The sequence below is a fragment of the Canis lupus genome, chromosome 15, assembly GCF_003254725.2.
Source record: "Canis lupus dingo isolate Sandy chromosome 15, ASM325472v2, whole genome shotgun sequence".
In the NCBI taxonomy this organism is placed as follows: Eukaryota; Metazoa; Chordata; class Mammalia; order Carnivora; family Canidae; genus Canis; species Canis lupus.
Window position 1 is genome coordinate 49,663,078 of NC_064257.1, and position 15,349 is coordinate 49,678,426.

The 15,349-nt window shown below is 46.3% G+C and overlaps 2 protein-coding genes across 9 annotated transcripts in view; one reads left to right on the forward strand and one right to left on the reverse strand.

Annotated features, from left to right (window-relative positions):
* Window positions 1-8,884, forward strand: part of FHIP1A (FHF complex subunit HOOK interacting protein 1A) — a 233,138-nt gene extending 224,254 nt beyond the window's left edge. For all 7 annotated transcript variants that reach the window (XM_035698860.2, XM_035698864.2, XM_035698865.2 and 4 more), the window contains one exon: window positions 1,539-8,884. In XM_035698860.2, the coding sequence (XP_035554753.2) occupies window positions 1,539-1,792 (254 nt within the window). In that variant the 3' untranslated portion in view covers window positions 1,793-8,884. The remainder of the gene's footprint in view (window positions 1-1,538) is intronic.
* Window positions 7,447-15,349, reverse strand: part of GATB (glutamyl-tRNA amidotransferase subunit B) — an 89,880-nt gene continuing 81,977 nt past the window's right edge. For both annotated transcript variants that reach the window (XM_025439266.3, XM_025439265.3), the window contains 2 exons: window positions 11,027-11,161; window positions 7,447-9,572 (listed from right to left, as the gene is read on the reverse strand). In XM_025439266.3, coding sequence (XP_025295051.3) covers window positions 9,444-9,572; window positions 11,027-11,161 — 264 coding nt within the window. In that variant the 3' untranslated portion in view covers window positions 7,447-9,443. The remainder of the gene's footprint in view (window positions 9,573-11,026; window positions 11,162-15,349) is intronic.

Consider the following 15,349-nt stretch of genomic DNA (forward strand, 5'->3'; position numbering starts at 1 on the left):
CCGTAAGTGGCAGAGTCTGTGCTCTTCTTAACCACTGCCCGGTGTCTCTTGGGACTAGTAAGAGTTAGAGGTGCAGAGAGCTACGGGGGAGGGAATTCCATGAACAGAGTCTTGGCCTGGAATCACCGCCCACGAGTCCCACTCCTCACTGTGGTTCAGGCCAGCTTCCCTAATGAGCTTTCCTGGGCTCTTTGTAGAGCTGTGGTGCTGAAGGACCAGCGTGGGGGTGCCAGTGGGTGGTCTCCCAAGGTTGGCAGTGTGCTTCAGGGATGTCAGCGCTTTTGTCCTCTATTGTCAGGACATGTTGTGTGTTTCTGCCAAAAGGTAGCAGCAGACTGATTTTCAGCAACTTTTCCAGTTCTTTATGGCATGAACTGTGATAAACTTTAATCTAAAAGATATTTAAAGCAGTAAAGCAGAGAATTTTTTTTAACACTAAAGACTATAGTAGTGAGATGTGGAAAGTACTATAAATGTCAAGAATTTTTAGTGCTGTAGTTATGCGACACTCAGAGTGTTGAAAAATGGGACTGAATTCTAAAAAGCAGCCAAAATAATGAAGAACTTGAATGTAATGATTTATAAAGAGTAGTGAGACTGTTTGAATAGGGGCAGAAGGAGGCATAAATAACCCCTATATATATATATGAAGGCTGAAGACATTTAAGAATTAAGTAGTCAGGAAAGTTGAACCATTTTAATTAGTAAAACTGATTTGATATGGAAATGCAAATCATTTGAATATGTTAAAGTTTGGGCTCAGCCCAGACCCCTGTTACTGAAACTGAGAAGGAAACCCCTGGAAACCTTTCCTAAAGGGAGGCTTCCAAGCCACTTACTGCCACTGGATGTCCATGGTTGTGGGAAGTTGCTGGTCTGGTTGGTCTTACCGGCACCCAACTTCCTCTCCCTTATTTCCAACCTTGAAAAAGCTTTTTCCATTCTGTTCTCCAAAGACAGCTGGAGGTCCCGGCCGCAAGCAGCTGAGGGTCCTGAGGGAGCCCTTGAGGCCCGAGCTGCACTGGGAATGGCTGTGTAGTCCAGCATGTCTCCTGCGGCAACGTTATGTGATCGGGCCTACTTGGTAACGGTAGAGTAGCTCCCCCCAGTACCAGGAGGCTGGGGAGAGCAAGTGGAGCCTCTGGACTCCCCCAGGTAACACACGGTTAGCTAAGTCTTCACCTGGTTGATGCAGTGGCTTCAGTTTTTCCCTTTGCCATGCCCTGGGCATAGAAGGTTCCTGATCAACCTATTTTCTTGCTACGCTTTCTGCCTAAATTTCCTTACACAGGATTTGGCGTAAAACTCTTGTATCACGTGCCCTCTGCTGGAGGTTATCTGCTGTGCAAATACGCGAGCCACAGGGTGGATATGGTGTGTGTTCAAGGGCTGTGTCTTCAGACTTCAGTTACAGGAACTGAACCCACGACTGGTTCCCTCAGACGCCACCCCTCAAACACACATACTTCACTTAATGAAAGGATGGACGTAAAGGACTATGGAGGGGCACCATGTGACCGTTTTCTTTCTGGTTTCAGATCCCATTCAAGATGCTTCCAGGACAGGAATTGGCAAGAACCTTTTGGATGATCCCCCAAGAGTGCTTCAGCCCTTCCTGACAAACAGAGCCAAGGTGGCTGGGGTGCCGCCAAGCCTGCCCCTGCCCGTGAGGAACACCATGCTGGCCGCTGCCCTCTTCCCCGAGTTCCTGAAGGAACTGGCTGCCTTGGCCCAGGAACACTCCATTCTGTGCTACAAGATCCTCGGCGACTTTGAGGACTCCTGTTGTTAGCTTTTTTTTTTTTTTTTTTTTTTTTTTCTAAATAGAGGTTCTTGTTTTTTAAGGTTTTAGTGTCTTGACTGAATGTTAAATGCAAAGCTGCTTACAGAAATTTCTACTTTGATATTTCCTGACAATACTTGATTTGTGGGGAGGGCAATTTTCTGTATACCTCCTCTTTCTCTAGCCGGGTCTTTCCACCTTATATAGAATGTAAGTCTCATAAGCTGGTGGCTCCTTTGGCAGGTTTTCCTTCTTCCTCCTCCAGTTTTTTGGTTGTTAAATTCTCCCATCCCTTTGAGTCACTCATCTTGCAGCTTAGGTCACACTAAGCCAATCCTGGGGTTCAGTGATTTCTGCAGGTGCCCCGGGTCAGAAGGCTGAGCTGTTCAACACACACGAGGAGTGCACATCTGCTCCCCTGCCTTCTGTGTTCTGGCTCCATTTCACAAAAGGGAAGAATAAAGACGGCGCCCCTCTTGCCTCCATCACGCAAGCACACATCTTATGTCCCTTTCCATTTTACTTCCAAGATTTGCACTCTGCCCAAACCGTGTTGCCTTATGGTACGGGCAAATCCACCGGTCTCAGCTCTCTGCCTGGGAAGTCAGATGTAGTGGTGGAGAATTTGGAATGCAGGGAAATTTTCTTGTTGCTTGAGAGCTTTCTTTAATCAGTATATCACTACCTAAACACTGGAAATGGCCTTATTTTAGTAAGATTTGCACAAAATTAAATATACAAACTGTTACATTGGGTTTTAGGACTTTGATGAAGCAAGCAGGGTATCATACACTTCTGTATCATTATTTTTTAAGTGTTTTATGAAAGGCAAACAATTTGTGAAGCTATGTCACAGTGGGTTTTTTGGGGTTAAGGGGAAGTATGGAGTGGGGTGGTGGGAGGAAGGATAAAGGTAAACTAAATGCAGCCTGTAAAAAATACTGGCCACTGTTTTAGATTCTGTGTGCTTTCTCTAATATGTTGCACTTTGCAGAGAAACAGGAACTGCACAGCCTCTTTGGGACCCGGGATGGAAGTGTGAACAGGTCACGGGGAGCCCTGCAAAGCCAAGTGCCTGCTGGTGACTCACTGCACACAGAAATGCTGCCTTCTGAGTAATGGGGTTCATTAGAAGGCCCCAACATGATGTATTAGCGCCTCTGTGCTGCTTTGCAGCCTGCTCCAGGAGGCGTAATTATACCTAGCGCCAGTCTCCTTAAACCACCAAGAGGGAGAAACACACACAATAATTGTGCATTAAAAATGAGACCATAAACAGCTGATATTTGTGGATATCCAATTCCTGCCCCCACCCCTTATTTTGTGCAGGTGAGAAGCACATAACAGGGGTGGGCCTCCCTGTCTGGAGGGAAATTGGAAGTCCCAGCTCTCCTTGTTTTCTGTGTGGGCATCGCTGCTGGGCCCTGGGGGCAGCCACAGGTCTGGCCATCATGCCTCTGGAGAATGGGTATGGGCTTAATCAGGCCCCTGGCACAGGAGAGCAGTGGGGGGACAGAGTCACAGCTGAGACCCTGCAGAGCAGAGGCTGCTTTTTTGTGCTTCATGGATCTTGTCGCAGCTTTGTATTGAGAGAGCGCCAGCCCAAGGAAATGAAGATCCCAGGAGATCTGGTCTGGGCTAGGAGGCTCTTAGCAGCCCGCCTCACAGTGTTTCCCAGTCTAAGCAAGAAACCAAAGATACCAACCTATTGTCTATTTCTGACTTCACATCCATCTGTCTTGGAAAAGGTTTGCCCAGCTGTGGTACAGCAGTGGGAACGTATGAGGCCCGGCAGACTGGCCTGCTTGGGGCTTCCTGGCACTCACTGGTATAGGCAAACTCCCGGGTATCCGATGGAAAAGAACTTGGCTTAAGGTAGAGAAGAAAGAACAGGAAGATGGGATTTAAGCTGTAATTTATTATCCTCTAGCTTTGTTTTGCACAAGTATTTATCTTCTGGTTTGGACTTGTACCTAAAATGTTAAAGTCGTATCTGGAAAGTATATTCCTCAGCTTTTTGGTTTGATGTACTCTTCTCTCCATTATCCAGTGTTGGTGTCTATTCTTCTTCAGTCCATGTTGCTTTATTAGAGTATACCACAGGTCCGCATAGAAGGTGCCCTTTTAGGAAAGAGATTGCTTTTGTGCCTCCTAGCGTTTTTAAAAATAGGTATTGAACTAGCCTTACCTTAAAGGAGGACAGAGATGACCCAGTGTCTGGGGTGGGAGGCAGGAAAATTAACTCCTATAATGGGGTGCTGGTAGCAAACTCCCATGATGACCCTACTTGGAATTGGAAACTGGCTCATCTGTCTGAATCCGATATAGGCCTCCTCCAGAGTATTGTGTCCAGGGGTTTTCAAAATGAAGTCAGAAATTTGATCTGGAAATACATTATAGAGAACTGGAAAACCCACACGGTTGCGGGAAACAGCCAGATTCAGAGAATGGTGTAGACATAACAGAGGAGAAACAGCAGAATCCCGAGGCTACCAAAGAGCAAATCCTGAAGGGTTCGGAGGAATGACCCTCCATCTAGGCCGATATGAAGACACTGTGCAGCAGGTGGGTGATGATGGGAATTCCTTGGTGGGCAAAATCATGGTAATGTAGAGTATTCCAATCAAAGTAACGGGTGAGGCCCTTAGAAATGTGTATTTTGTAATGTGTTTGAGAAAAATTTGTAAAGATACTGGCATGCTTTAAAATGTCCCAGAGGGTGGTCACTTTTCCATGTGACAGGCTCCCAGACACTGTGCTATTTGCTAGAAGGCACAGGGGGTGCAGACCCTTACCTGCAGCCCCGAGGTTGGCGTCACTGTGTCTAGCCTGACGATCCTGGGCAGTGAAAGCCACTGCAGGGTTCCTGGAACCTCACACAAAATTTCTCCATTCATAATGCAGGGTCTGAGGTAAAGTTCTAGATGGGGTGAATTTTATGATTCAAAATATAGGCTGAGCACTAGGGTATTTAAAATAGATTTCTAGAAATGACCAAGTAAATGTTTTTAAAATTTTAAACAAATTCCAGGTGAGTTTAGCCTAAAATACCATTTCTTTGGGGGGGGGGGGGGAGGTAAATTACAATTTCCCAGCCATGAAATGGAGACTCTGGAATAACCAATTACAGAGATGTGATTTTCGTGATCAGTAGATATACTTCCTTTCTCTGGTATTTAGAGGAATCGTGAAATTGCCCCCCTTTTTCTAGTACTGTCTTGGAAAATACTTTGATGTACTGATGGATTGGAACTGAGGTCTGTGTCACGTGTAGGGAGGATGCATCCAGTTCTTTTTTGGGTCCTCAGGAGTACCTTTTCCTTAGCAAGTGGCTTTAAGTCAGATGTAGTTGTTGATTTTCAATCCACTGAGACATCATGGAGCCATGCTGTTGTCAGGAGAACATCCTCTTACACTTAGAATCCAGAGACAGGATATGAGACTGTTCAGGTTGCCTGTTCAGGTTGGGCAGCCAGTGGTACTCAGGGTGGAAAGATGTTTTGACATCTCTGAATCGGCATGGTTGCCATGGTTACATGGGTTGACTTGTAGATCTGTTTAGAGGTTCAGGAGTGTATAAGGGCTGCTCATTCTAAATCTGGATCAGTGTGCCTAGGTCGTTTTCACGGGAGAAGCGCTGCCCTGGCCGGGGTGAGGCGTGATGTGAAATGTGTGCAGCATAAGCTCCAGTTCTCATTTAAGGGCAGTTCAGTTTAATTGCTAATTACCAGTCCTGTATTTACTGAAATGGCTGTCAAGCTTGCCATTTTTATGAAACACTTTATTGCAGGACAGCTATTATTGCACGTGCTACTTCAAGTCACTGGCCCAAGCCGGTGTAATTTGTGGCTTGCTGTGAATCTCGGCCAGCTCTGCAGTGTTAGCTTTTCCTGGAACCAGCAGTCGGTCCTCTGGTGGCTGGGGCCACCCAGCTCTCAGTCATTAAGAAGGTATTCTCAGGCCCCTTCTCGCTTCAACCATCATTCTATAAATCACACAGCACTAATTCTCCATCAGATCACAGCTTAAAACAGAACTCTGTCGAACTGGTTTATACTCCATCCTTAAATCACATCACTGACGAAACATTTTAAGAAAATGGAGTTGACGTTTTTCCTTTTTGAATGACCATGATAAACCTAATGCTTTAGAAAGAGCTCTTGGAAGACTAAGAATTGTTTTCAGGATAATTTTGCCTCAGTAAATCCTCTCTACATTCAGGCATTTATTAGGCCATTACTTGTTTTGGAGGACAGATTATCCTGGCAGCTCATTAACTGGATAAACGGGTTTAGTGTAAGATTTTTGGTGAGGTCCTACAGGGAAGAGGACAGGAGGAAAAGTGGGGGGAAGCCTTTAGTTCTTTGGTGTCTGCACTTGGGATTCTAAGACAGAGGATCATTTTAGCTAGGACTGACCCTTCCCATCAGGTCACTGTGAATTCCGTTCCCGTCTCACGACATGTGAGTAAACCTGTCAGCCACACAAGTTACAAGGCTGCCAATAGGCACTGTCGCTATGCATTCGATATGTAGTTCAGGCATCTTTTGGGGAACTTAGATTTACTATGTCATTTCAGAACCTGACAAGGGTGATGGAAGCTCTTAGGCCAGATTATAAATTTCATGCAGCTGAGGCTGCAGAAGTCTGTGCTTCCGAGTAGGTCTGTTAACTTTTTATTGGGACAAGTCTGCAAAAGACCTGTAAGGAGGCCCCTTTTTGCCCTGGAGATATTTTTAAGAGGGAATTTGATCTTACTTAAATGATTTTTGCTAATTTGTTTGGCTAAGGGAGGCAATAGGAGAGGATTTCAGTCAGATTCTGTCCATCTCCTGCTGTAGGGTCAACTCTGTTCACAAATAATCCATGGATACATTAGTCTAAAACCTGCCAGGGAAGCATGGTAGCCATTGCCATGCTGCTTTTGGTAATGGTAAATAACAATGGCCTTTGAGAGAGACTCAGTGTGTGTTTTTCCACCAATAGTCACTATGTAGAACCCTTGAAAGGCTGCAGCACATCCAGTAGAAATGAGAAACACGGTGTGAACTGTAGGTCATTCCCATAAGCTGTGTATTGAATTAACTAACTCAAAGCTCTAGGAGGGTGTGTACTTTCAAAAATTCCCTAGCCTTCCTTCTTCCAGATAAGCAATAATTACAAAAGTGTATGTGTGTGTGTGTGTAAGCTCAGCTAAAACATGCCAAACTTGGTATAAATAACAATTAGCTTCCTTTTCCTGGGGCGTGTATACTTTAAACGATAGGAAAAGAAGTTCACCATGTTGCAGAAGCCTGGACAGAGTCAAGTAGCTCCTTCCTAGACCCAGATGTCCAGGATTTAAAAGCCTACTGGTTGGCAGCACCAACCTCCCATACCAAAAGGCCCCACAGAAAGCTGTCCACTAATTTTATTATATAAATTCAATCACCGTTCACTGAAGTTATTTTGTGCCACATTGTGTGCCAAGTGTTGAGGCTGATGTTAACCTCCCACCAGAACCAACCAACCAACTCATTTTCAACTAATAGAACACATGGTTTGGGCCATGGTTTATGGCCAGGTAGAGCTGGGTCATGCCGACCTGAAGAAGAGCCAGTTTTCCAACACACCCCCACCCCCAGCCTATAGGTGTGTGGGTTCCAATGAAAGACGGCAATGGCTTTACCCGTGGCACCAACTCATACATTTTAATGAGATTTTCATCAGAACAGCAAACAACCAGACTAACTTCTCACTCATGGAAAGACTATGAGCAGAGCCATACTTGTGAATTTCTGACACTGTTGTGCAAGCACATCTTTTGACTGTATGGTCAGGTTCCAAGTAACATACCTGAGCTGTGCTTTGACTTTTTCTATTACCAGTTACAACACACCTGTCCAATTTTCAGGATGTCAGAAGTGGGCATGCAAGATCATGGGGCAATTGTCAGAGGTTGACAGTCATCAATGTAAAGATCAGTTCTCATGATGGCATTTTTCTCTGGAAATGATCCATACTACAGTTTACATTGGATGTAACAGGTTGGGTAAATGTCTTCATGCAGCTGCCCCCAAAGCCTTGATTTAAAATGGCCTGGAAAGTTCCCCGAGTGTCTTCTGTAGAGTTTGATGTCCAAGAAGCCAGACTTTTGGTGAAAAAGGAATTCGTAAAACCAAGCTGAACCATGTTATTTCTAACAGTGATCCTGCCAGGAATCGGTCTTTGATTGCCTTTGCCCCTCTGTAATTCAGACTTGCAAGGCGAGGGGAGGGAATGGACGCTGCCTTTTTTCTCTCAAAAAGAAAAATACTCCAAGGTCCAGTAGTTTTCAGTATTGGAACAGAATGCGTGAGGGGCACACAGCCTCCTGGGTGAGGTGACACAGTTCCTCACAATCCTAAGTTGTTTTTTTTTTTTTTTTTAAAAAACCTTACCTCTTCATGCTTGTCTGGAATAAAGGACACAGCTGGTCTCCTTTCTGTCCCTGCCTTCTCGATGCTTCTGTCACACTCTTAGGGAAGTCCTGAGTAACCGCCAGCTGCTGGAGCACCATCTGTTGCCACGCTGGCCACAGGGAGGGTCTGCTCTTCTCCAGTCTCCCAGCTGCCCCCGCGGCACTACTCATGATGGCAATGCCCGGACTCTTCTTAGTAGGCTAGGGGAATTCAGCGTAAACGCGGAGACTCCAGAGTCTGGTCTGTTCCTTATGCCACGATTTGACATGTGCTTTTAAAAAGGAGCATTTGAGAAATTGGTCTTTAAGCACTCTGAGCCAGAGGTAACAGGCATGCAGTGCACGGAGGGGCGCTCCAGTGTGGTAGACAGATGGCATTACTGTCCCCAGCACAGGGGCAAGGGCAACCCAGGCTTCATGAAGATGTTAACCGCACCGGAATTACTGGTAAAGGTCAAGATTTTGATGTACTAGTTGATAATCTTATTCTTTCCAGGCAAAACAAATCAGTTTAATGTTACAGCTTTTTTCCTTTTTATCCTTTTTCTGGCCTGGGCGGTGGGGCAGAAGAGTTATCAACTGCACAATCTTTGAAGTGTAAGTTAATTTTTTATGTGATATTTCAGTATATATTTTATTCATTAAATTTATTTGAAAACTTCTGTGTGTTTGTTTTGTTTTCCTCTTAGTCCACAGATGGAGAAAGGCTAGTAAGACCAAACCCTCCTCCCCATCTTCAGAGGCCTCCCGAGACAACCATGTGTTTACAGCATGTCGATTCTGCTGTGGTTTTTAGTCCCACTCATCTACTTTCAGGTCTCAAATACTGCGTCTCAACCATGGTCTCTCTTGACCACTGCTCATTCCTGGCACCCAGAGCAGTGCTTGGTTTTTGGGACTTACTCAGAAATATTTGTTAAGGAACTGCAGAATGAGGCGTTTTCTTAGAATGGTGACATCATCTGAAATGGTGCCTCCTTTAGTTCAGAATCACTGAGCACTGGAACGTGCTATTTGCTAACCACTGCTGTGGTTGGAGCCATTTTGAGGTCCATGAAGCAACTGGGCTGTCACTACTGGTCTGTGTGAGGGGCATCCTAGGGCTCCAGCTGGGGCCAGGGCCTGGGAGGCACCAGCTCTGTCGAGCCCCTGAATGTCAGGTGTCCCAGGCTCTGGTTCTCAGTCACGGCCGCCCACTCTCCCTCAGGGACCCAAAATGGCTCACGATGACAGCTTCTTCTCCAGGATCTCCTTTATCACAGTCGGGTCTGCTCGGCTGAGAGTTGCTTTTCGGACCAACCCAATCAGTTTGTTTATAGCTCTGGGGTTTCCCCTCTTCATGGCCAGTACCTTTAAAGACAGAAATTGTTTTACAGGAGAAGATAATGACGTGCATACTTAAATTAAGGTTTATGTTTACTGGAATTTAGATTGTTTCTCTTCTGTTAGCATTAGATATTAAATGAGAAAAGGAAGAGGGGTGGGTGAGCTCCTGGGGTGGTTTCTGGGCTCCTGTCACAGGGCATGTTTGTCACTCTGCTGTTTGATGAAAGTGGACAAGAGGGCTGTGACGCATCATGACTGTTTGCCCAGAGAGAGAGCAGGTGCACAGGAACAAGGCCGTGCTCCTGGGTGCCACAGTGACAGGAGGACATGGAGCTTCTCAGTCTTGGGGGTGAGTAACCTCTCTAAGAGGAATGATCTAGTCTAGTCAGAGCGAGGTCCTTCTCTAATCCTCCAGTGGTGTTCAGCAGCCACTGAAATGCACAGCTTTCTTCCCCATCTTAACCCCCTGCCAGGAAGACATGTTTATCAGAAAACAAATCCACAGAATGGCAACTCTCCCAGAGCATTTGGGTTGGGGGTGCACTGTGGTGGGCAAGATGGGGACTATGGAAGCAGGAGGCTCCAGATTCCTATTGAACAGCCACGGGCTGCCAGGGCCACCCACTCTGACCTCCTGCTCGGCAGCATCTTGATGGGTAATAATACGTGTGAGTGTCTGCACTTGGTGCCGGAGAACGAGTCCAAAACAGTGTCTTAATCAGTCACTACAGATGAGGCAGGAAGATGGAGATTGCCCAGACGCAGTGCAAGCTCATTTTCCTTATCGAGAGCTCTTTTCAGAGCTGTTAGTGTTCCTGGCAAGCCGATGGGTGGGTGGGTATTATTCTGAAAGCGATGCTAGCAATTTTTTACCCACTAAAAAATCTCTAGACAATGTGATTAGACTTGGGGAGGGAGGGATGGTGGTACTCTAGCTTTTTTATTTTGTTCTATGCTCAGAACACAAAAGGACTTGGTTTTCAGGTATGCTCCTGTCAAGGATTTTCTCCATAATTTACAAATAATTTTCCTTTCTGCCTTTCTACCCACCTTTCAAAGGCAGGGAGCTAATGGGTCTGCCTATCTTTCTTTCCTTTCTGCAGTCATGCCTGCTCGTTTATTAGTGAGAGGTCTCCTTATAAAGCAGAACTAGCTAGAACACATTCAAAGTGTGTCATGCTGGGAGGTCAAAACTTGGACCTAGGGAGCTTGATAAACACCCCTGTAAACCGAACTCCAGGAGATTAAACCCCAGAAATGGATATTCCTTATAGGAAAAGTTGTCTTTTTCTAATATTCGCCTAATTTGAGCTCTTGACCTTAACTAAAAACAGATAAAATGTATCAGGGGCTTCCTGATGCAACTGGGCCAGCCCTTATCAGGAGAGGTCTCAGGGCCACGAAGGGGAGAGGTGGAGAGGCTGTCGCCGGGTCCGCAGGCCGCCGCGGGGACCCCTCACCCTGCAGGCCGTCCTTACCACTTGCGGGTGCTCCTCCATCACAGCGAGGCAGACCTGGTTCAGCGCCTCTCCATCCTGCATCAGTTCCAGCTGCTTTTCTGAAACAATCTGCGATGGAGTCTTCCCTTTACTCCTCCATAATTCCTCAAACACCTACGGGCCAGAGCGGGGGGCGGGGGGGGGGGGGCAGAGACATGAGCGCTTGCCTGGCTCCAGGCTGCACCCAGGGTGGAGGGGGGGCAGGGACGCACCCGGAATGAGGCTGCTGCAGGGAGCCCCTGGCCAGGCTGAGCTGCACATTGGGAACAGAGCAGGCCGCGGGGGGCCCTTGGCACCGGCGGGGTCGGCGCACGGCAGGGGGGCTGGAGGAGCTGCACCCCGAGGCTGAGCCAGCAGCAGCTGAGCCCACGCCGCCAGCACCTGCACGGAGGGAGGCCGTGTTGATGAGGGCAGCACGGCCGAGGGAGGTAACCGCTGCACCGAAATAAAGTCCCCAAAAAAGCCTGCTGGGAATTATGATCTTAGGGGGGCAAGAGAGGGGCCCCATAATGAAGCTACAAAATGCAAAATAACTAAAAACATAAATCCTAATCCGCAGGGGCCTGTGCCACGCCACATTTATCCCCTACTGGTAGAGCTAGACCCGAATCTGGCTAGGATAATTAAGTTAATGGTGTATTTTTCTTTCTTTTTTTTTTTTAAAGCAGCGACAAATCCCCAAACTTATCAAAGTAAGGGAAAAAGGAATACATTTTTAAAGAAGGCCTAGCCTAGGGGAGTCCTCCTCCTCCCTCTTTTTTTCTGGGGTGAGCTGGAAGGGGTGGGGTGTGGGTCCCCGGTTAGTCTCTGGCACCCCCTGCATCTCCGCCTGCAGCCAGGACCGGGCATACAATGCGCCTTACGGATGTTCCGGCTGAAAATGGGCCAGCCAGGAGCCCCTCCTCCCAGACAGGCAGGGCTTGTCAATAATTCGCACACGCAGCGGAACAAATGAAGGGGAAGGTGCCGGGAATCTCCGTAGGGCTCAAAGTGTTCCCCGATCTGGACAGAAATAACCACGAATATTTGTCACAGCTACAAGGTCCCCGCCTCCTCGGCTCAGCCGTCAGAATGCCCCCCGCGACTGTGGCCCAGCGAGGTCCTGGGTGGGCCGTCCCATGGGCTCCAGCACTGCAGCCCTGGCTGCTTCTAGAAAACCTGCCCCCGCTCTTAGAAAAACACTTGAATGTATAAGCTTCTAATCAATTTTGCAACTACTTTTCTGCCAGAAAAATGGGTAAGGCACTGAGGGCAAGGGCCACAAAGGCACGTAGGAATGTTCCATGCCTTCAACAAACGTACAATGGAGTGCTGGCAGCACAGGAACTGGAGGGCGGAACGATGTGTGACGTAGATTATACCCAGGGAGCTGCCGAAAGCAAGTCTGAAGAGTTTCTCTGACCTCTTTCCCTGATACGTTTTTCTTAAACAGACTTAGAATACTGCTGTAACCATTCTAAGAGTAAAGGGTAGGGCTGTCGGATCAAAGTGGCAGGGCAAGAGGATCCTGAACTCGCCTCGTCCCGCGGACCTGCCAGCACTACGGCCACACACAGAGCAGCCCTTGCTGACGACAACCCGGGGACCAGCAGAGCAGCGCTTCCACAACTAAAGATCGAACAGAAGAGCCACGCGGCGATGGGCAGGAGGGGCAGAGATGTGGTCTAGTCAGGACCCACGAGCCTGCTGTGGGCCTCCACGAGCAGGATGGATACCACAAATGCTCCTTCCTGAGGAGCATGGGGTTCAGGCCCCACATCAGGCACCCTTGCCTTGGGGACTATACCCCGAAGATGAGCACCCCTCCTCCCCAATAATGTCTGCCTTTAAAAATCAGCAGGGAGAGCAGGAGGGCTATAGGAAACAGAGTCTGCACTTCAAGGGCTGGCACATAAACTCACTCTGACACCCAACTCAGAGGCAGCAGTTTGCAAAGTGCTTGGACCACAAATGAAGATTTATTGGCTAATCTTAGAGTATGTGCCAGAGGTGCATGGATCTGCGGGAACTTTCTTGGGCAAAGGAAGCACTGACGGGCGCCATTTCTGAGACTCTCCAACTACCTTGCTAGCACTGCTGAACCCCCCCAGATGTTCCCCTACAAACCCACCCTGCCTGTCAGGGACACCTCCAACAGTTTCTGTGTACCACACGTGGGAAGTAGCTGGGGCTGTCACTACCCCAAAGTGGCTCCTGCTCTGCTGCACCCAGTGGGTGGACTTGGCTGGTCCTCATGAGCATACCTACAATAGTCACAGCCACGCATTATAGACAGCTGGGTTGGGGGCCGCCCAAGCTCCCCAGTGTGCCTGCAGCATTAATGGCCAAGTACAACAAAATAGTGCATGCAACCCACAGAGGGAACACCCCTGGAGTACTTGGTTCTAGTGACCAGGAGAGGCTGTGTTTCTGGACCCCACAGGACACCTACAGAAGGTTATTCTTTCGAGACTGGGACATGTAGGCTGATCTGCTTAATACACAGAAACAAATACAGAGAGGCAAAACGAAGAGACAGAGGAATACGTTCCAAACAAAAGAACAAGACAGAACTTCAAAACAATGAACAAATGGAGATACACAATAAACAAAATGGAGATACACAATATACCCAATACGGAGTTCAAAGTAACAGTCATGAAGATGCTTACCAAACTCGGGAGAAGAGTGGATGGACACAGAACTACAACAAAGAGAAAATATGAAAAAGAACCAATCACACTGGGGGTTATTCTGTATGTTGGTAAACTGAACACCAATAAAAAATAAATTAAAAAAAATAAAAGAAAAGAAAAAGAACCAATCAGAGCTGGGGGATACAGTAACTGAAATGAAAAATACAGAACAAGGAATCCATAGGAAATGAGAGGATGCAGAAGAATGGATCGGGCTCTGGAAGATGGTAGAGGAAATCTTCAAAGGCAAAAAGCAAAAAGAAAAAGAAAGAGAATCTTAAAAGCAGCAAAAGGAAAGCAACTAGTTATGTACAAGGGAAACCCCAGAGGACTCTAAGCTGATTTTCCCACAGAAGTCTTGCAGATCAGAAGACAATGGCATGATATATTCAAAGTGCCAAAAGGAAAAAACCTACAATCATTAATACTACACCTGGCAAGATTATCATTTAGAATCGAAGGAGAGAGTTTCCCAGAAAGAAAAGCTAAAGGATTCCCCACTAAACCAGCCTTACAAGAAATGTTACAGGGGGGACGCCTGGGTGGCTCCTCGGTTAAGCGTCTGCCTTCGGCTGAGGGCTTGATCCTGGAGTCCTGGGATGGACTCCACATTGGGCTCCCTGCATGGAGCCTGCTTCTCCCTCTCCCTATGTCTCTGCCTCTCTCTCTGTGTCTCTCATGAATAAACAAATAAAATCTTAAAAAAAAAAAAAAAAGAGAGAGAGAGAAATGCTACAGGGACTTCTGTAAGTGAAAAGGAAAGCCACAATCAAAAGTAAGAAAATTGTGAAAGAAAAAAAAAATCTCTGATAAAAGCAAACATACAGTAAAGGTAGAATGAATGTTGAAAGACAAAAGTAGTAAAACCAACTCTACAAAAATCAGTTAAGGAATACACAAAATAAAACGATCTAAAATATGATATCCAAAACACAATGGGAAGGGGAGGAAAAATGTAATCCTTTTAGAATGTGTTTGAACTTAAGTGATCACCAACTTAAAAAAGGCTGCGGTATACGCAGGGTATTATATTCTGAACCTCATGGTAACCACAAACCAAAGAACTAATAACAGACACACACAAGATAAAGAAAAAAGAAATCCAAACATAACAATAAATTCATCAAACCACAAGGGAAGAGAGTAAGAGAAGAAAGGAACAGAGATGAGCTACAACAACCAGGAAACAATGAGCAAAATGATAACAAGTACATACCTACCAATTACTTTAAATGTAAATGAACTGAATGCTCCACTCAAAAGATACAGGGTGGCTGAATGGATAAAAGAAACAAGACTCCAAAATGCTGCCTTACAAGAGACTCCTTTCAGACATAACACACACAAAGACTAAAGTGAAGGGATGAAAAAAGATATTCTATGTAAATGGAAATGAAAAGAAAGCGGAGTTGCCAATAATTGTATCAGACAAAATAGATTTTTAAAACAAAGACTGTAAAACAAAACAAAGGGCACTATGTAATGATAAAGGGATCAATCCAACAAGAAGATAGGACAATTGTATCTATGCACCCAATACAGGAGGACTTAAATACACAAGGCAAATATTAACATAAAGGGAGTAACTAACAAAAATACATTTGGCTCTTGAACAACATGGAAGTTA